This window comes from Aristolochia californica, unplaced genomic scaffold (genome assembly GCF_029961685.1).
Source record: "Aristolochia californica isolate CCGP_79_NKW_82.1479 unplaced genomic scaffold, dmAriCali1.0.hap1 SCAF_15, whole genome shotgun sequence".
NCBI lineage: Eukaryota > Viridiplantae > Streptophyta > Magnoliopsida > Piperales > Aristolochiaceae > Aristolochia > Aristolochia californica.
In genome coordinates this window covers 2,410,190-2,431,601 of record NW_027181826.1, presented here as the reverse complement: position 1 = coordinate 2,431,601, position 21,412 = coordinate 2,410,190, and the positions used below count along the sequence as shown (strand labels likewise).

The following is a 21,412-nucleotide window of genomic DNA, read 5'->3' as shown; positions in this document are numbered from 1 at the left end:
TCATATCTTCCGTAACTTCATCTCTCTCGACCCCTGGAGGCACAAACAGAAACGTTTTCGCAAACTTTCCGGCTTCAGAAGCAGCGGCGGAGGAAGTAGAATAGTCCCGTTTCAGTTCTCCCGTTCGTCGCTATGAAACTCACTAAAATCCTCTGAAACCCTCTCTAAAACCTCGCACTCGTTGCTCGTCGCTAAACTTCTCATTCGTCTCTCATCTTGTGTAAAGCTCCCATTTGATGAAATTAAGTTGAGGGTTCGTAGTCAATTTTCTTTCAGTAGCTGCCAGAAATTACTCAAAGAGAGAAGTGATCAAGGTAATGTTTATATGAATTGTACTCTTTTACAAATATATGTTTTTATTTTTATATTATATTAAAATATTTTAAAGATAATATGTAAATGTTAAATTAACATTAAATTAGAATTTCTGCTTAGGGTTATTTTGGTAACTTTATATAATAAAATTGTATGTTTTCTCGAAACAGTACACGGTACACCTACACTCGCTGTAACAGAGTCCGTGGTTCAGACGTTCCGGTCGAACGTCGAATTATGTCTTATCCGCGAATAGCTGAGCCGGGCCACCAAAGAACAGTGCGGTCCAGATGAGCGCGACGAGTCACATAAAAAACTCGGCAACTTCACAGAGAAAAAGACCAAGGGTATTATTGTCATTTCAACAGAACCGTATAAATTCTTCTCCGGTCGTTCCCAAGCTGATACCGATCACAGCATTTCTGTCTTCCTCCTCTCTTCGGTAGCGCAATGTCATGGCTGGCAAAATCTATCGCCAACTCTCTGAAGCTAGACAACGACGATGACGACGACGATGTCTATGTCGACGCCGCCGGCGAGAAAGTTAGTGGAATTAACCCTAGAGAGGAAGGAGATGATCACCATCAAATCTCCACCGAATCGCCGCGAGGCGTCAAAGAGGACCTCTCGGAGCTCACCAAAACCCTAACTCGTCAATTCTGGGGCGTTGCGTCTTTCCTGGCCCCGCCTGCGTCGGCGTCCTCGCATTCTCCTTCCTTGGTTTCGCCTCCGTCCGTCAATGCGTCGATTACCGAGAGGCTCGATCCCTCTGTCTCTAAGCAATCGGATGATTCGGAATCTGCCGGTTCCTCTCCGAAGGTATTTGGAATTCGGAGTGATTTCGCCGAGATCGGGGGAAAGTTCAGGACCGGAATTTCGAAGTTTTCCGGTAATATGGCTGTCACTGAAATTTCAAAGATTGCTTCGAGTTTTCTTCCGTTCGGATCTGAGGATTCGGATGATGCGGATCTAGACCGAGGTGCGGTGGGGGTGACAGAAGAGGTCCTGGCGTTTGCGAAGAATATCTCTATGCATCCGGAGACCTGGCTGGACTTTCCGCTGTTTGTCGATGATGAAGACTCGGATGGTAAGTTTATCTGACACTGTAAGCATGACGATTCCAATGTGTTTATTGTTTTGTCCACTATGACTCGTGTTGCAATGGTATGAGAGACATATTCAAGTTGTCACTTTATGGGTAAACTTTCCTGCCTTTGTTATGATTTTTCTATTCATATGCTCCGGAACAACTGGGGCATTTTGAATCTCGATTACACTGTAGGCAGGATTATTCATGTTTCTTCAGGTTCTAATATTCAATGCAGTACTATTCTCTACGTGACCCCAGGCCTCTTACTTGGGACCATGTCGTTCGCTTTGACCGTCGTAGTTATGCACACGCAATGTTATCTGCCATTATTGTAAAATCTCGGGTTTTATATGACAACTGGCCTAATTTTAAGAAGTAAGAATCGACTCGGCAAGTATAACCCGTTTGGATGCTTTTTGCAAATTTTGAGTGATGAAATCTTCATCATTATGCCACGATGTCTGAGGCTAATGCCAATTGTGATGTTTGAGAGGACGAAGTTGATTAACTGTGAAAGTGATGACTGGGAATGAGAGTTTGGTGGCTTGCATAGGAGCAACCTGATGATCGACATATCCAGACTTTGTTGAATGTACTGGTGGAAGAAGGTCCTCTCCACGATGCCTCTTACAAATTTTGAATTAAAATTACTGCTGCAATTATATGAAGGGATAAAGGCAATAAAAAGCTGCATTAATAAAGAGACCACATTCTTGCATTATCGGAGAGGGCTAAAGGATTGCTTGAAAAATAGTCAAATAGGAAAGAAAATGAGTAGTTTAAGTACTAAGAAATGTTAATGGCTGGGACACTCATAATTCCTTACAAGTTCTTCATGGTTTCATAGATTACAAGCAAACTATTTTGCAATGTTAGCATAATGTAAACACCAGATTGGTGTTTTTATTTGTCTTTTATTTTATTTATTATTATTTTTTTTTTTTGTGAAGACAGAATGTAAACTGTTTCTAGGAGAGGGGGCAAGGTACAGGGGTCCTGGCAAATGGGGAAAAAAGACGAAAAGGCACATACACAAATAAAAATACATGAATTTATAAAACAAGAAAAAGAAAAAGAAACAATCAAGACCACAAATAGAGCATATCAAGCCAAAGAGCTAATCCAGCAAAATGGGAATAAGGTCTTTAACATCAAGGTGTTGTTTATAAACCTGCAAAAATCTCTGTTGTTATTTTATAACTATTTATTCTTGGTAGAACTGATTTTGATGAGGTCACTCACAAATTTCTACAATACTATGAATAGTAAAAAAATGCATAGAGAATAGAAGACAGCAGTAATGTATTTTGCATTGAAGATGTGTGTTCTCTTGTTAGCAGTTGCTGTGGTCATTGGAATTTGGCAAGAATTGACCTGCTATGAGGTTATTGTGATCAGAATCTTTTACAGACTTGCTGTATTGAAGTTGGCAAATCAGTTTTTGTGGAAAATTTTTAGTTGGCACTTAACTGCATGTGTACATTTGTGTAGGTTATCTTTTTTGTGCTGACTTAGTAGTCCTTATAGGAGTTGGCATCCGAGCTCATAAATTACATCAAGAGTTTATCATCCTTGTTAACTGCATTCCAAGAAAAGATCAGCCCTGTTAACCACGGGGACAATTTTTTTTTCCTTCAGCTTTCTGCTTATATGTTAAAGCCAATGCCACACGGAATTATATTATGGAGGCATTTTGAAACTTTTTAGTCATTCGTTGTTTCTTTGGGGATGTTCCTTAACTATGCAAGATATCATCTGCTTTATTGGTTTTTGGAATATGCATTTTAAGTTTAAAGAACCTGTAAATATTAATGGCAATCTGTTTGTTTGTATTTTGTGTTTTCTTGTGAATTCTTTCTTCAAAGTCTAATCTGATAATATCTTGCACTATACATCCATGACTTTTGTACCACCTAACTGTGATTCACATTGGAACTATTGCATGGAGTGCCTGTGGAAATTTATAGATTTAATAACTTAAGTTGTTGTTGCTGATACACTTTCTTTTTACTTGAGAGTCCAATTCTGTGAATTGCACATGTTGAAAACCCTCATTTATATTTTGTTTAAATTTATATTTTGTCATTAAGGCATGAGTACTTTGAAAGATTAGCAGTCACTAGAGAGAAGTTGGAAACTTACTCTTCGTCTACATAGCTTTGCTTACATGTTTTACTTTACCTCCCAGATTTTGATATGTCTGATGCACAACAAGAGCATGCTTTGGCTGTTGAACGTCTTGCACCCAGGTTAGCTGCTCTAAGGATTGAGCTTTGTCCGAGACACATGAGGGAAGGTTGCTTTTGGAAAATCTATTTTGTTCTCCTGCACCCTAGACTCAATAAGCATGATGCTGAACTGTTATCAACTCCTCAAGTAAGTTCCTTTGCTTTATTACCTAATCTCTGTACCTATCATGGAAGTTGGAACTCATATACATAATTCTTTCCTAGTGAATAATAAATTCAAGAAATCCACAATCTAGTTATAGTTGAAAACTTTTGTGAACTTTTTATTTCCTTCTACAGTTTGTAATTATTAGGTGTGTGAAATAAGTGCGAACACTTCTCTTTTTTATTTTTGTCAGGTAGGTCTCGTATAGTTACTTTTGTCTGATGCAGAATTATTGTAGCAATAACTTAAGTGGCATGTTGTTTTTTGTTTTATGATTGATAATATAATGACAAATTGTACAAGATTGTAATGAGTAATATGGATTAGTCTTTGGCTCAATGGCCACATCTGGGGTTTGGGGGGAGGGGTTTCTAGTCTGAAGTCTTGGATTTAAGTTTCACCAGGCTGGGGTGTAATGTAATCTACATTCAAAAAAAGATGGCTTTTAGGGAGCATAGTACCTTGACATAATTGTAAATACTTTAACATCCCTAGAGGAGTGCAACTTTTAGAAATTTAAGAGATGAAGAGTGCGGTTTCTAGTCCTTTAAGAGATGGAGTGCGACTTCTAAATTTTTAAGAGATGCAATAGAAGAGTCTCCTTAAATTACGATGGCTCGAGAACTGCAGGGAGAGCAATTTTACGCCTTGTATACAAGCCTGGATCTCAGCTTGAACATAAGCCCATTGGCTCAGAAAAGACAGTTGAGCATCGATCCAGTAAAATCCTCAATAAGACTGCTATGACCTGCTGTGATGAGTTCCATTTGAGCTGCCATCAAAATTTAACTTCAACCAGCTCTTAGGAGGGTGTTTCCTAGGGGTGTTGACTTTATGTTTAGCTACTATGAATCAGTATCTTCTGAAGCTTGGAAAGGGAGGAAATTTTTTGAAAGAATTTGCTTACACAAATACCAAGAGAAAGATGACTGAAACGAACCCAATGAATTTGGCTAGGTTTTGGAAAGTGCTTACTTTAAAAAAAAAAAGGTTTTGGAAAGTGCTTTTCTTCCTTTCAGTCATAATACCAAAACTACTGCTGCTATTGAGAGCTTCCATAGAGATTTTGCTATCTTTGGCGGTGGACAAAGCAGCCAGAAACTGATGAGGCTGAAGAAAGTGGCTGGGAGGCATAGGTTTATGCTGAATTTTCTAACGACACCAGTCCAGATATTGAAGCTGCATTTCTAGTTCAGCAATATAGCTGCTTTCTTTTCCTTTCCACAAAATTTACACCAGGAATGTTCAACTGGACATCCTCATGGAAATTCTGTGGAAAGGAAAAGAAAGCAGCTATATTGCAACTGGACATCTTCTATTTGCTAATCCATCGGGAGCAGACCAAATGAAAATTTTCATTGTTCAAATACAAAGAAAAAAAATTCATTCAGGAAAATAAGAGCATATTTGCTTCAAAATGGAAGAGTCAGTTACATGTCACAAGAATGGTAGGAAAGTTTACAAGAATCACATTTGGTCTATTTGTAAAGATGCTGTCCATGACAATATTTTGTTGAGAGACACCATCCCTTGCTTGGAAAGAGCGACCAATTCTCATTTTCGCTGCATTTTTCTTACATGTTGTCAAGTGTGATTGCATTGTCCTTAATCTCGTCAAACAAATGCAGAATCGACCAGAGGGAGAGAATCTTCTCAAGGTCCAAATGATAATAGTCAAACTTACATTAGGAACTGGGTTGCCTCTATTTGCCAATTGACAAGGAGCATATAGGGCTTTCAAAAAATTCATAGAGAACTAGACTGAATGAAAGATTTCTTTTTCGGAGTACGACGGAAAACAGATTCATTGAGGCAAAGAAGAGCATATAGGGTTTTCAAATGGAAGAATTAGATACGTATCACGACTAAGGTGAAAAAAATTACAAGAAACATGTTTGTTCAATTTGTAAGTTGTTGCCTGTGACAAGATTTTGTTAAGAGACCATTCCTAGCAAGGGAAACTGATGATTTTTTTAACTTGTAAAGATTGTCTTAATGTCAAACAAATGCAAGGGGAGAGGATTTCCCTAACGACCTGTTGATGGCAGTCAAGAAATTGATGTTGTGTAGTTATTTTGATTCCAGGAATAATGAAGTTAAAATCTTCCTCCAGAGTATGGCTAGTTGAAGAGCAAACATGGAAAAGTCTTACATGACTCTCACAAAAAAAAGTCTTACAAAGCTAAAATTATTATGGAAGGAGGTTTCACAGAAGAGTTTCAGTTTAAAGGTGTTTTAGTTGTGTTAGTCTTCTATTTATATTGGGTTATTTAATTATACTAGGACTTATCTTTAGGTGTTAGAGTTTGGGTGTAATTGGGACAAGGGTAGTTTAATTGTAATTGGACTCTACTACTTTCTTCTATTATAAATAAGGGTTTATGTACTCTGATTACATAAAGTCAATGAAGTATTTATCTTTTCCATAGAATTCAACATGGCCAACCTAGATTTTGACAGCAAATTAGAAAAAAAAACTATTTCAAGTTTGATAGGTAAAACTTGTAGGATAGAAAGTATAGATTTTTCAGCTATTAAGAAATTAACAAACAGAGAGTAACACAAGAGGATAAGTTTATCCAACAGTCAACAAAAACCAGAATTTCATTCAATAAGCAGGGGATAATTTCTTTGTTGCAAATGAAGGTCTTTTCAAGGCATAGGCATTCAACAAAAATTGGAAACTTATGTGTTGTTCCATTCTACGAATTGAAGTCTATCACTAAATCTAGTTTTACTTATTGGAAAAAGAAGGTTAAAATAGGAAACAATTTCTACTTGTAGACTTGCTAACTTAGGGCCTGAGGCTTCACTAATATAGAAATAATGATTCAATCTTAAACAGGAAACTACTAAGTTAAAAGAGACTTTCTAACACGAAAGTTTTAACTAAAAGAGCCAGTTTTTATTTAAGGGATGTTTTCCACAAAACGGCAAGTTTTCTTTTAGCTCAGGACTTCTGGTTAGCTTCCCACTTAGAGACTTCCCTATTATAATTTCTTTTTTCTTCGTTCATATATATGGGTGATATTGCCCTTCTACCTGAACAGGATTGGTGGAAAACTTTGTAGAAGGTTTTAAATCTTTTAAGTCACAGTGTTTGAAAGCGGCAAAGAGGACTAGATGATTGCAACCCTCAGGAGTGATGAATAACATGTTTACCCCCAATTGAACCAGGGTTGCATCTAGAGCTGACATATTAATCTTAAGCTTTAAGAGTCTTGTTTGGTTTAGAGCTCCTCATTTTTGGTCTCCTCTTCTTGTTACTCTCTTTTCTCTTTGATGAAATTCATCGTTCAAGAAAACAAAAGAAAGGTTTGAACCACCCATTCATGGGGTTGACTACTTAGAGGATTGACAATATGAATCGGAAAAAAGAGGCCTCCATTCTCTTGCTATCTAACTTGACATAGCTGGCAAAGTTTCCAGCTTGTGAAATTTGCTCAAAAGAGTGACCAGTGATTTTCTCAAAGCAAACTCAGTTTGTCAAAGGCCCTATTTCTTTCCTTCCAAATGTAGTAGCACCAACAAAAAGAATCTACAACTTTTTTAACATTGTGCTGGTGGAAGAATGGAGAGGGTAAGCAGAATCAAAACCCAAATTTGCAAAGAAAGACATCTCAAAATTTGAAATAAAAGTGCTTTCAAAAATATTATGTGGTGTGTTTTGGAAATTTGAGACTGTTATTTGGTCTCAAGCTATCTCATCTTAGAGGGCGCCTTCTCTCTGTCACACACACACACACACACACAGAGAGTCCATTTTAACAAGAGTTTACTTCTACCCATTTGAAGTTTTGCATTCCTGGCCATAATCAGATGTCCATAACATTATATGAATGTATGTTTTGGGTTATTATCCAACTAAGATATATGAATCCATGAGATTCTAGCCATGTGTCATTTCTTGTTGTAACATTTGCTCTGGTCCCTGAGAGGTATTTTGCTGCTGTGTTTCTTTTATGTGTAACATGGTTATATAGCTGTATTGTGTAATCTTTTCTCCATTGGTTATTTGCAAATTCTACATCCTTCAAATACGAGGGGGAAGGGAGAAGCTTTGGGATACAAGAGGGAAAGAAAAAAAGAAATGTTATAAAGATGTGGTTATAGAGATACCCGCAGCAATGCTTTCACATTCTCAAGCTTTTTTATGACAGTAAAAATAAATAAATAAATAAAACTATTAGGCACTACCATTTGTACTAGACTACCTTTCTTTTCTATGGTTATAGAGTTATATAAAATCTGTGATTGTTTGGGGACTGTTAATCTGTTTCCTTAAGATTTTATTGGATCTCTCTTTTGTTTGAATTACATCTTTCTTTTATCTTTTGGATGCGTGCATCTACATTGCTGCTACGGACATTGATTTCTATAGATTCATCTGTTTGTTATTTGCAGATTGTGGAAGCCAGGGCAATGTTGTTGCAGGAGCTACAGAAACGAACAAGGCCTAAAGTCACTAATGCTGAAAGTGCAAGTGGAGTAAGCAGTCCTTATGCGAAAGATGTGCCCGAAGAGCCACGGCCAATAAGTGAAATCTTACCAATCCGGTCTACTGCATTTGAGTCTACATCATCTACCATAGACTTTGAAACTGAAAAGCATCCAGTTGAGTCTGCAGAAATGAGAATCATCGACAAGTCAGTTGTAGAAGAAGGGCCAAGCAGCCACACTGGACGCGATTATGTGGATGCAACATCCAGCTTGTTGAACCAGAAAGATGACGACGATGGAGATGATTGGTTACAGGACGACAATGGGGAGGTGGGGGGAGAACCAGTTTCACTGGGGAACGAGGAAGATGTGTCATTCAGTGATCTGGAGGATGATGATGATGGGAGCGCCCCTACAAGTGCCAGGACGATTACTGACGCCTCTGATTCTTCCAAAGGTTCAAGAGATTGGATCCAGTTAAGCAAGAACTCTCGTGAGACTGCGAAGGACGGTCATTCTGGCACCAAGGAGTCCAACGACTGGCTAAGTGTCGATGATGTAGATGTGGTATGATCAATAAGTGTAAAGCTTTTCAAATCTGTTGTTGTTTGTGCTACTTTGTCACGCTCTCCGTTTATCATTATTTTTATATTTTGTTACGTTTCTTGCAGTGACGATGCTTTTGTGTAAATATCACTATTTATAACTCTCTTTGCTCTCATCCAAATGTCTTCAATTTGTGCTTTTTAACCCTTTTATGGTGACCAACAGGAAATGAGCTTGGTGTAATGGAAGAATAATCTAATTGAGCATCAATATAAATTTAGTTTGTATTTACAACGTATTCACAAAGAGCTTTTATCTATGTGGTGTTGTAAGAGGAATATGAATGGACGTATAAAGAAAAAGGAATTGAGACAGAGACTACAGGCTGCTAGAAACTAAATGCCAAACTTTGTTTGGTTAATGACAGTCCGTTCGAGCAATCCCAGTTGTGTTTCTGCTCACGATCGTATGGAAGTAAAATTACTAGAGATTTGCTCCAACTTGGCTCGCAAGAGGCTTCCTAAAGATGATCTGGGTTTGTCTTCCTGAGAGTTCGTCTGGGCGGTGTTACCTCTAACCGGGACTCCCCAAACTGGGGCGTTGTTCACCTCCAAACTCGTCCCCCCGATCTCCTTCCGAACCGTTTCAACTGTTTTCACGTCCACTTCGTTCCCCGACGCGTCCGTGACGTAGAACGTCCCAATCGCCTTCTCCCCGCGGACCGAGAGCTCCGCGCGAGATATCGATAACCCGTTCTCCCGGAACACACGTGTGACGTCCGACAGCAGGCCCACTCTGTTGCCCGTGCACACGTCCAGCCTCAGATCCTGCGTCGGGAGTAAACAGTTAGGGATGACGCACAATCAAAAACAGTAAAATCACAGGAGGGGGAATACTGACGTGTGAGACCCTTCTCTCTACGGCGGCAATGAGGCACTGCGAGATTCTCCGGCGTTCGTTTTCACTGTCCAAGGTGCATCCATCTGTCTGTCTGATATAATACTCCTGCAATCAACGACCAGACTATCAGTCAAAACGACAGTAATCTCTCCCTTGCGATAAAGGGTATAGAAAGGACGAAGAAGTTCACACCTGGGCTGCGACGGAGGCATGAGAGCTAATGGCCGCGTGGAAGACGACATAATCCATATCTGTAAGAGTGCATACCGTGTCGAATAACAACTTGGGTCGATCTTTGCTTCTCACGTTCACGATCGAGTATCCTTTCTCCTTGCAGTTCTCTATCGACACACGGGCCCCACTGCTTCTTCTCTTGATACCCTCTTCCTCATCCTCTTCGTAGTCTCGGTCTGCCATCATCAGTTGGTGAAGACGGCGTTCCGTATGTGGACGCCCCGGCGTAGGCCCCGACAGCCTCACTCTCATCCTGGAACTCACGTCACCGCACTGGTAGTGCGCGCCGACTACGTTTACCAGTTGCTCCTCAATCCCGGCGAGCCGCTCGCGGTCCGAAATGGGCTTCCCGGTTGTCTGATCCCTCAGGTACATGATGCAGGCTGCCCGCTTGTTGTGCGTCCACGCCTCCATCACAATAATGTCGCATTTCAGCTCCGCCAGCACGGCCGACATCTCTGATAAGAGGCCTGGTCGATCTATAGCAGTCATTTCCAAGGCCGTATTCTCCGCCGAGACTTGGCTTGGCCCGACCAAGCTGCTCTGGCCTGTGTTTTCTTCTTCTGGACCACTCCTCCCACTTGATCTTTTCCTTCCTGCACAGAGTACCTGCAGAAGAAGCAGGGGAATATCTTTCTGTTAGACAAAGAAGTCATCTTCTTTCTCTGGTAGTACGATGAGGTTCGTCTCTGAGTTGCGGATACGGACCTGCTGTATGTATTGGATAACACTCTGCTCGGTTATTTTGTTCCCTCGCCGGTCCGTTACGTGAAATACTGCACATACAAACGACCCATGAACTTCTTTCATTATTGTCCTCCTGAATTTATTGACTTTGCCATAGACCAGAGTGAAAGAAAGAGAAGGGTTCGAGATTACCATCCATAAACCATCCACCGTCAGAAGAGATGTAAGATTTTGAGATGAGAAGGTCAAGATCCGTGAGAACCTGGACCATATCTAGCAGAATGCCTGGCTTGTTGGCACTGTCAACCTGTCAAATAAATCCGCGCCCCTTTTCCTTAACTTCTCTCGTGAGATACAGAGGTTAAATATTGCAATTATGGAGGGAGAGAGAAACGTAAAAACCAGGCACGCACAACCAGAGGAAATTCAGGGTCTAGAGCTTTCCCAAAGGAAAAAAAAAATCTAAAAATTATAGCTTAAAAGTTCATAGCGGAAAAAAGGATCTAAGAAGTAAGGCCATAAAGGAGGTTTACGAAAAATAAAATTCTCAGAGAGGCTGCAGGCATCAAACAGTTGCTTCTTTTTATATCACACAGTGGAGTTAGCGAAGAACCTTACCTTCACAAGAGTAGAGTCTCCACATGAATCATTATCAATGCATACCCTGAAAACGCCAAACAGAAATACATAAAAAAGAGATGCAGAAATATATATATAGATAGAGAGAGAGAGAGAGAGAGAGAGAGAGAGAGAGAGAGAGAGAGAGAGAGAGACTCACCAAGGAGGATGTATCCTTTCAATCAGTGTTTCCAACTCGGGGTCGAAATAAGGCCTATAAAAGTTCTGCATCCTACAAGAGAAGGAAATCTTTCAACATAAAGAAGAAGGAGAGCTTTTTTTATACAGAAACACAGGACAACAGTTTCGAAAAACAGGTTAGGAAAGGATAAAGCCGAGTGCATATTATAGCTTGTTTCTCTTGCAAGAGATTGCTACGACTTAGAAGAGCAGCCATACTTCAAACTAGAGTTTTCTCTATGATGGAAACGGGAAGCAGAAAACGCTAACTTCTCGGGTTTGAACTAGGTCGAAACCTGGCAATTATATTTTCACACGTTTTTTAATTTTGACTAAGAAGTTTCCTAATAATTAAGGGGAAGCTTGAGTAAAAAAATCAATATTGAAAATGTCATCCTTCGCATGAACAGGGATGAGGAAGAGTTGTTTCTTCAATTGTCAGATTCAGAGGAATTTGACCGTTAATAGAACAAAGAGAAGAAGTTGAGAAAATGCATCGCAATAAGAAATAACATCAGAATTCAGAACAATGGTCACTTCTTTATCATTCTTCATGAATTTAAGACCTCAGAAACTATTTAAAATAGCGAAATCAGAGATCTGGCTCGTCGACCTTGAATAAAAATATAATGAATGATTAGCCTATCCATAGATGTCGACGTCTTTTCCTGCCAAAGACGGCAACGCATTCCTCCAGACAGCGTCGAACATCAACTTCTAACGAAACTTGTACAAAAGCCATTCCGTCGTCTATCCTAACTTACTATCTACACAAGATATTCATCTAGAATCTTCAAAACGAAAACGCAGAAATTCACCTTTTCGAGACAGCAAAATCAAAGCTCCAAATTCACACAACCTCCTCCTTTCTCTACGACAGCTCCGAATCGACAAATAAAGCAGTAAAACCTAAAAAAAAAAAAAGAGGAAAACTCTAAGAAACGAAACGGAGAGCTAACGAGCGTTCCAGTAATGGATGTTTAGCGAAAAGCAAAATCGAATCGGACGGCTCGAAAAGGTCGTCTTGGTCAAATAACAGATTTCATTCCTAAAATAGAGAAAATTAACCTTTTCTCGAACGACCGCAGATGCGATTCTCCTCCCAATTTCCCTTTCTGTCTTCGACTCCTTCCTCTCTAAAAACTCCTCTGTAAACAAGGAGTGCTGAAAAGCGCCAAATCTCTCACCCCCTTTTTATGTCATCGAATCGAAGAGTCCAACTCGGAGAAGGAGTGACTCGGTCCCCGTCCGGCGCCGGGGATCTCACAATTGCAGCCACGTAAGATATGCAGAGTCCAGGTGGCATGTTTCTTTTGTTGGGGCTCTTGTCTGGACGCGGAGGCTCGCTCGCGTCTCCTCCCGGGCCCACAAGTTGGGATATTCCCGTGAGTATTATGTCACGCTCATGTGCTTCCCAGTGTAAATTATGGCCCTCTGACTCAGTCCTTCCTGAAATCCCAGTTGGTTGCCCGAGTCGGTTCGGCTTTCTCGAGTCAACCCAGTCCAACCCAAACAAATCAGGTAAACGTGGTGTAAATAACCTCTTCTTTCTTTTTCCAAAGTTTAGGCGAAACTCAAATTTGATTCGTCAATCTAATAAACCCTCAATGAGACAAATTTAGCCCGACAGAGTTTGCAACTCATCGAGTTGGCTCAGTTAGAGCGATAAGGACACGAAAGGTCTACAAAAGCGAATAGGATCAGATTTTAAAAGTGGGCAAATCGAGTTGTAGAAAGGGACTGGGTCCTTCTGTTCCAACCGAATTCCTTCATGTCTGGTGAGTCCCGATCCAACTCTTCTTTTCTGCACCTGCTTACCGTTAATGATTGTAGTGCCTCCAGCAGAGGAACTCAAATTCTCCTCTTCCTCAATCCGACAATCCAATTGGTGAACGTCACCCATAGTTTGATTTTCTCTGAAACATCCATAGAGTGAGGACGACTGTTTTTTCTTAATAAATTAAAATTAGGGGAAAAATCATATTTTTTTTAAAAATAAAATATGGGCTATATTATTCTGTCTAAATAATTAATAATATTATTAGAAATTAAAACGATATTAGAATACTACCCTAATATAAATGGGTACTCATGTACTCAAATATGCAATACCGACTTACCACAGTTATCGAATACTTGGGTACTAGAAATAAGAGAGATAGAAGACAAACATGATTGCTCTTATTTCGAAGAATGTGAAAATAGAAAATAAAATAAAAATTACTAATATTTGATTTTTTTTTAAAAAAATAAAAACTAAGACCAACTATAAACTCATTTATATTTATTATAAATGCACATGTATTTGTTCTAATTAATTTAAAAAATAAATAAGCACAAGAACTAAAATTTCTGAAAATATTTGCATCACTCTAATAAGGGATTTTGATGGATTTAAACCACCATCCTCTTAGGTAAACTTTGAGCACTCTTCCAATTTTGAGTTTAAAGATCCATTCAGAATATTACAATAGAAATAAGACAAAATATGTAAAAAAATAAAAAAATCTAAAATCTAAATTTGTCACTTTAAAAGAGGGAGACTGTCTGCAACAAGTACACAAGAGAGAGATGATTAACAAGTCTTTTTCTGTCTGTTTATCGATAATTTCACTTGTTTGCTTGACCAAATCTTAACTATCTTGTCGATTCTTATGCTTTTATTACCATTAAATACCTAAAAATGGTACAAAAATGGCTTGGCAATATTTGTAAGTTCAACAACTTTCATTTTCTACTAGAGATTTATAAAAGACTGTTGTTGATTGAACTGAACCACGATTTTGTATTGATTTAGAGTCATATTTATATAGAGATTTACAATATGAATCACCTAAATAGAAGGGTGATTCAGAAGAGTTTTATTCTTACGCAAGACTAGCTAAGTCTCATGTAAATTAATTTTTACAGAGCAAGTACCTATCCTTTTTTCTTAGAGTTTACATAGGATTGTTTTTTAATCTACCAAACACGATCAACTTCCTCTATTACCTTGCAAAGTTGTAGGTACATTGGCACCTTCTTCAGGAATGACACCTCCCTCTCCATGCAAATCTTGAAGGCTCCAACTCGGCTACTATCAAAGACTTTTTGTTTTCTGATATTCCAATGCCCAACATTAGTTTCTTCGCCAAACCAGGTAACCTTTTTGAATTTCATGTCTACAATTAATTAAGCCAAATCGCTCATATTCTTTCCACTATACAGCACAGGCAATTGAACCAGCTAGTGTCTAAATTATGGTTTGTGCCATGGATTAGAGAGGTGCTCGCTGATGTTGTCAATAGGATTGGGGTGACTGGAGCTTGTACAATGTACGAGCTTAAAACAGAAGAAATAAATACTCGCAACAGTTCAAAGAATTCCGATCACTCCGGCCATTGCAAACCGGCCATGTATGAGCTCTGCCTGTACATACCATCTTAGTCATTCAGGATCCTCTCCTAGACCAAGAGGGTCAAACCCAAAATCGCCAGCAAGATTGCTTCAAAGTTGGAAAATTACCCCCATTAAGGACTAAACTATAGCCGCGTTGCATGATTGCCAAAAAATCAAGCACATCAATCTTAACCTATATTTAGAATGGTAATGGGTTTCTTGTTCCCAGATAGTTGAGTCACTCTAACATGGGAAATTTTGCACGAAGCAAAAGGATATGGGATCAATTCATTTTACTGTCTTACAATCCACTAAACTAAATAGGAAATGGCTATCTTCTACTCCACAACCACTCATTTTGAAAAGCTGCATTGGATGGATTACTAGATGAAAGCAAGAAGTGAGACGAAGCAGAAAGCTAACTGAAGGAGGATACGTAAAGGAAAGAGGAAGCTAATCGATAATAATGTTAACAAACTTGACCTGGTCACCAACCTTAGGTGGCCTAGTTTGGCTGCCAATATCTAATTCGGTTTGACAATTGGGTGGTTTGGTGGTGACTTCATCTGATATTGTAATTTTTATTAGAATAAAAAAACAATCAGAAGAGAACTTTCCTCTCTTATTCATGAGTGGGCGTGATAGTGTCTACCCTCCCAGACAAGCAAATGGAATGGAAATGAAGGGGATAAATCCCCTGCTATCTTATTACAAAGGTACGAGAAAACTGTTTTTGTTCTTCGTTCCATCCTCGTTTGAGTGTTAATATAGACGAGTTTTCATTTGGGTGTTAGTATAAACGAGTTCAAGTGTATTGGAAGACAGATTCCAGTGTTTAGTGCCCCAAAATAAAAAATATGATATAAACAAGAGAATGAGTAACTTTTTATAATATATTTAAATAGAATATATACCTAAACAAATAATTAACCAAAATAAACATGGCTACTACACTTATAAGTGATTTAATGTGTAGTATTAAAATATATTAATAAACTAATTAATGAAAGACTATATTATATTACTTAATGATTACAGTTTATTATAAATTAATATAATAATTACGCATGACTATAATAAATTATAATAAATAAATAAATAAAGTAAAAAATAACAGAAGCAAATATAATAAATAAATAAATTATTTTTTTAATAACATAAGATATATTTTAACATTAAAAATATCTAATTTAATACAGTAATAAAAAAAATAGTAAATAAATAAATAAATTATTTTATCAATAACATCATATATATTTTTACTTATTATTAATTAATAATATTTTGCCACAAATTTTAAAACCATTGGTTTAATTAATTATAGCAATAGGATAATTAAACCAAAACAATTTATCAAATGTTTATTTTAACAATATTATAATTATGACTATGAACTCACTAATATTCACTAAATACAAAATAAAAATACAGAATAAATAAATAAAATTATTTTATAAATAAAAAATATGGATTACTTTATAAAATAAATATAATGAAGTTATGACGCTGGTTTAATATTCCTAACTTAGGAAAAATTAAACCAGCGTCGTCTTCCTCACGGCACTGATGCGTCGTCTTTCTCACAACACCAATAATGGCGGGAGACAATGGCGGGCCAACAGGCAATGGCGATGGAGGCGGCGCTTTGATGAAACACCGAGAGGGAGGCCGAGAGGCTATGTTGCAGAGGATCAACCTCCTATGCTCTGCGATGGCGGCTCTATTACAAAGGCCGAGAGGGAGAAGATAGTGGGAAAAAAATAGGGGGAGGAAGGCTGAGAAGGGAGAAAAGCTGAGCAGGAGAAAAAAATTTCGAGATAGGAAGGCCGAGAAACAGGGAGAAATGAGCGAAATGAGGGAAAATTAAATTGTTTGGGGGAAGGAAAAACACGTCCTGCGTATAATTCATGTGGATGATTTACAAAATAGGTATAAAATATGATTCTCCCATTTTTCCCTGAGAAAATTACCAGGCGTGATTCAAATGAAGAGGTGATCATTTTGGACTAACCGTCCCCCTTTTGTCATAACTAAAATCTGGACCCAAAATTTTTTCAGTGGAATCGGTCGGGCTCCCACGAAGCTCATCTAAGAAACCCGGAGGAGCCAGAGAGATAATGGCGTACATCGACTTAAAATAGGAAATGGGGGGCACCGACTCGATCGACAATGACATGTGTCCATTGGGTACATCACAACACTAATTTTTTTCTAGAATCGCTGTTGTGTATTGATTGATAGATGGAAATTTGCGAAAAAACATTGGACATAGAAACTCAACCACTCTGCACATTAATTCTTTCTTAGAATCGCTATCGTGTATTGATTGATAAATGGAAATTTGCGAAAAAATATTGGACAATGGAAACTCAACCACGTCCGCATGTTAATTCTGTTCATATCATTAAAATGGGAGAAGATAACCAATACCTGTACACTTAATTGGTCGGCTCCTTCGCAGCCGATCTCTGACTTTTTCTTGGACGGTGAGAAGTATTCCCATTGATCGGATAAAAAACTGAATGAATTTGGAGTCAGAGTGAGGATCACTTTGCATTTAATCTCATGGAATACGGAAATCGTTAAAAAATTACGAAGAGTTGAAGAATGAAAACTGAAAGCTGAAGAAGAAAATGACGACAATTAGAAGAAGAAAGGATAAACTGTTTTCCTTGTGCTACAAATTTTCGGAGCTTTCCGCTGAGTTCGGTTTCAGTTTGTCCGACGCGAAGCCTGCCGGAAGGTCGAAGCTTGCAAAAAATGTGAAAATTACTAGAAAAGGCAATCAGTGTTGAATACTGCGTAACTCTCGTCTAAAATAAAGCAAAAAAGGCGACATGTGAATCTGTGATTCAATATTAGTCCAGCATCTCCTCACCGTCAACTTCAAATCATGCCGTCACCGGACAAGACAGATCCGACTGGATGGATGTAAAGGAAAAACAAAACTAAAACTAGAACTGTGTGAACAAAAAAAAAAAAAGTGAAATAAAAAACACTTCAATTGACATTTACAGATTTGAAAAAGAAGAGAAGACAACCTCCGAGAAATCATGATTCAAGCAACGCTTCTCTCCCCCGGGCGATCGGCGACTTTGAGCGTCTTGTCGATGAGCTTCCGCGCCTGCCGGCTCCGAATCTCGACCTTGATACTCGAGCTCTTGTCCATCTTCACGTACGGTTTCCTCGATTTCTTCAGTGATCTCACCTTAGATTTGATCGACTGCATCAAGCTCCCCAGTTGATTCGCCATTATTTTACTCTCCTCCTTTCTCGTTCTTCTCTACCGGCTTTCTAACAGACGCTGAGGAAGAAACTTCGCTCTTTCGAGCGTTTTAAGCTTTTCTTCGACGGCGTTTTCCTTGTTTCCACTTTACGGGAAAAAAAAAAAAAAAAACGGATCCTGAATATCACATTTGTTTGGCTTTCTCCTTCAAGCAGATGGTCTTTTTCCACCTGTACGCCTGCGCCTTTTTAATGTTGCAGTTGAACAATTCAGCCCTCTAGTTTCAAATATTTACGATTTCACCAGATATTCGTTAGCGGACTTCGAAATCCAAGTCCACTTGCCAACGAGAGAAGGAAAACACTGATGATGGTTCGCTCAGTCATTCGATCATGGTAACGGTAACGTTTTCCATGTTTCACATAAAATGATTTTTTTATAATAAAAAAAAAATATAGGCTGGACCACCTATCTGGTAAGTCTGCGGGGACTAACATATCCCAATATATAAAAGTAGTCAAATCTAAATTGCCCACGCAGAAGAAAATTACATAGCCCTGTCGACACTGCAAACTATCGTTGAAAAACCGATCGGTGGCTCCTGCTGCTCCTCATTGAGTTCCCATCAAAGCCATGAATCCTTTGACTTTAATAGATGAACGATTGAACCGGAGGAAAAAGACAGAAAGACCGGAAGTTTGAAAAAATAGCATGGTTTTGATTCTTGATCAATCCCGTTTGCAAATTTCTCTTCTTCCATTTTGAAAAGAGATAAGCTCTGAGTTTCTGTAGCTTCAGATCGGACGCCGGAGAGTAAAGCCGGCGCCTACCTCCTTGGACCGAAAGTGAAAACAATGTTTTTTAAACACCTAATTATCTCCGGTGAGCGAATAGTCTCCCTCAAACGGAAGCAATGGTCCAGATATTTAGCAACGCAGCCACAGCCTCTCCTACCAAAGATTATAAAAAGCCCTGTTGGGTTTCAAAGCCTCCACCAGACGCCCTTCCTGTTTAAAATTCCCATTTGTTTTACTTGCATCACAGTTCGTTCAGCAACCCATTTCAAAAGTTTCATTAAATCCAAAAGGCACTGCCCCCACATAAATCGTAAAACTATTTGATGAGAAACACGTAAATCGGTTATTTTAACCATCTTATCAGGATCGGAAGACTAAGATATGTTAAGAAAATTATAACTAGATTTAACTAGGAAACAAAATTAACAATACACTGTTTTAACGTGGTTCGCCAAAATTTGGTTACATTCACAGGCTACTACAAATATATTATTATAGAGAGAAAAAAATACAGAAGGCGTTTACGACACTCTCAAATCACAACCCATAACTTAATCCAATAACAGAGATGGTCGGAGAACAATTTCACCTTACTGCTGTAGTGCTGTCACTACTGCTGTCGGCGACGATACTGAGTCTTGTGAGCTGTTGTTCTTCCTCCTCCCGTTTTCCTTCTTTGCTCTCTCCCTCTGCATTGAGGATACACCGAGGTGTTTCTTTCCCTCTTTCTCTTCTCTGCTCTCTCCTTCTACGCTTAGGTTGAAGACCCCCAACAGAAAAAAATGAGCAGCGTCGAGAAGCTTCTCACAACGGTAAGGAGGAAACCAAGTTTTTTTTTTCTTTTTCTTTGTTACGATCGAGTCCTGAGAAAATTTTATTTCATTGCCACTGTTTCGGGACTTAACCTTGAGCCTTGTGCCTATCATTGTTCATCATGCTTACCTAGGTGCCCATGCCTTTTTTTACAATCTCCCAGTTGAAGACTGATTTCAATCTGTCTTCACACATATCAATGCAACAACTCTTTCTTGGTCTCATCATTCTTGCAGGCCAACTGAAATTGAACATAACTTCAGTTTATCAATAATCATCGTCTTTGTTAGCATATCTTTAAGATTTCTGTTACCATGGATCTTCTTCAGTGTTAGCTCCTCATCCTCTAATAGAGATCTGATGAAATGATAATGTAATCCAATATGTTTGGTTTTAGAATGAAATGCAAAATTCTTTGTCATATGTATTGCACTTTGATTGTCACTGAACAAAGCATTCAACTTTTGTTTGAATCCCAATTCGGTTAACAATCTTTGAAGCCATATCATCTCTTTACTAGCTTCTATTATTGCTATATATTCAGCCTTAATGGTGGATAATGCAACAATCTTTTGTATTTGCGACATCCAAGTAACATCTGTTGTGCCCACGGTAAACACATAACCAATGGTGCTTCTCTGGTGATCAATTTCTCCTCAAAATCTGCATCTACATACCCTTGTACTTTCAATTTACAACACTCTCAAATCACAACCCATAACTCAATCAAATAACAGAGATGGCCAAAGAACAATTTCACCTTACTGCTGTAGTGCTATCACTGCTTCCATCGGCGATGGTACTGAATCCTGTGAGCTATTGTTCTTCCTCCTCTCTCTCCACTTGTTGTCCCAGTGGCTACTTGAAGAAGAAAAAAAAGTTTTTGGGCTTTTGACCAAAATCGTACCTCCTGACATGGCTCAACTTTCGGCGAACAGAGCTTCTGGGCTTTCGTCTCTGACGAACAGAATGTCTCATCTATCACAGAGGTTCGTCGATGGCAACGTTCAGGCATACCTTTGCTAGATCAGACCACCAAACCGATAAGAAACTGTAAGGTTGTAACCGGCGACCACCATCAATGAAAAATCATTCGACGGATGGGTCACTTAAGTGACGGATCGTGAACCGTCTTAAATTCTCCCACTTGACCCATACGCCTACTTAATATGTATCATTGATTATTGATACATCTTCAAGAATATTTTCCATATATATAATATCCTTATACTAAAAAAAGAAGATTAAATTACATGAATCATGGCGGTAAGTCCTTTAGAGCAAGTATTACCTTCCACGTATTATAATGCAACTGTCTCTTTTGAATGAGAACCTTATGTGGCACATTTATTTATGAATGAACTTGCATAATGCTCATTCGGGATCGTCTTATATTATCATTCTCTAAACTTTATGTATACAACTAAATAAGAGAAGACACAAATGAACTTAATGGAGTTTTTCATTGACAAAATTGCGATACAAATGTAAAGGGAATCTCAATTATAGAAATTACTTAATAGACTGAGTCCCACATGTTCAACATGTCCCTTATAAATAGCAGGTGGTAGACCTTTTGTGAATGGATCAACGATCACTAATCCGGTGCTGATGTATTCCACAACCACCTTGTTTGCTTTGACATGTTCTCGAATAGCTAAAACTTTATGTCAATATGCTTACTACGACTTCCGCTCTTATTGTTCTTGGCCAAAAAAACTGTTGCGGAATTGACGTAATGGCTTAGAAATAGTGTAAACAATTTTAAGCCCTAAAATAAAACTCCTCAACCAT

General features: G+C 38.6%; 3 protein-coding genes across 3 annotated transcripts; 1 reads left to right on the top strand and 2 right to left on the bottom strand.

Annotated features, from left to right (window-relative positions):
• Positions 1-736: 736 nt before the first annotated feature.
• On the top strand, positions 737-9,083 carry LOC137951442 (uncharacterized). The gene is made up of 3 exons (XM_068798102.1): positions 737-1,402; positions 3,594-3,781; positions 8,204-9,083. Exons 1-3 carry the CDS (start codon positions 766-768, stop codon positions 8,810-8,812), a joined length of 1,434 nt encoding a protein of 477 aa, XP_068654203.1. The 5' UTR covers positions 737-765; the 3' UTR covers positions 8,813-9,083.
• Positions 9,057-12,299, bottom strand: LOC137951443 (ACT domain-containing protein ACR3-like). The gene is made up of 8 exons (XM_068798103.1): positions 12,223-12,299; positions 11,385-11,456; positions 11,225-11,270; positions 10,799-10,913; positions 10,628-10,695; positions 9,878-10,528; positions 9,686-9,790; positions 9,057-9,612 (listed from the first exon to the last, which is right to left on the bottom strand). The coding sequence occupies exons 2-8, from the start codon at positions 11,453-11,455 to the stop codon at positions 9,244-9,246; spliced, it is 1,425 nt and encodes a 474-aa protein (XP_068654204.1). The 5' UTR covers position 11,456; positions 12,223-12,299; the 3' UTR covers positions 9,057-9,243.
• A 4,834-nt stretch (positions 12,300-17,133) lies between these two features.
• On the bottom strand, positions 17,134-18,202 carry LOC137952307 (uncharacterized). The gene is made up of 2 exons (XM_068799436.1): positions 17,824-18,202; positions 17,134-17,300 (listed from the first exon to the last, which is right to left on the bottom strand). Exon 1 carries the CDS (start codon positions 18,033-18,035, stop codon positions 17,841-17,843), a length of 195 nt encoding a protein of 64 aa, XP_068655537.1. The 5' UTR covers positions 18,036-18,202; the 3' UTR covers positions 17,134-17,300; positions 17,824-17,840.
• Positions 18,203-21,412: the final 3,210 nt, after the last annotated feature.

Bases quoted from the DNA above. Each gene is read 5' to 3' on its own strand.
- LOC137951442 (XM_068798102.1), top strand. From the start codon at position 766: ATGTCATGGCTGGCAAAATCTATCGCCAACTCTCTGAAGCTAGACAAC. The intron at 1,403-3,593 runs GTAAGTTTATCT...TTTACCTCCCAG, and splicing joins CGATGATGAAGACTCGGATG to ATTTTGATATGTCTGATGCA. The intron at 3,782-8,203 runs GTAAGTTCCTTT...TGTTATTTGCAG, and splicing joins AACTGTTATCAACTCCTCAA to ATTGTGGAAGCCAGGGCAAT.
- LOC137951443 (XM_068798103.1), bottom strand. From the start codon at position 11,455: ATGCAGAACTTTTATAGGCCTTATTTCGACCCCGAGTTGGAAACACTG. The intron at 10,529-10,627 runs GTCCGTATCCGC...CTTCTTCTGCAG, and splicing joins TTATCCAATACATACAGCAG to GTACTCTGTGCAGGAAGGAA. The intron at 9,613-9,685 runs GTCAGTATTCCC...CTCCCGACGCAG, and splicing joins TAGAGAGAAGGGTCTCACAC to GATCTGAGGCTGGACGTGTG.
- LOC137952307 (XM_068799436.1), bottom strand. From the start codon at position 18,035: ATGGCGAATCAACTGGGGAGCTTGATGCAGTCGATCAAATCTAAGGTG.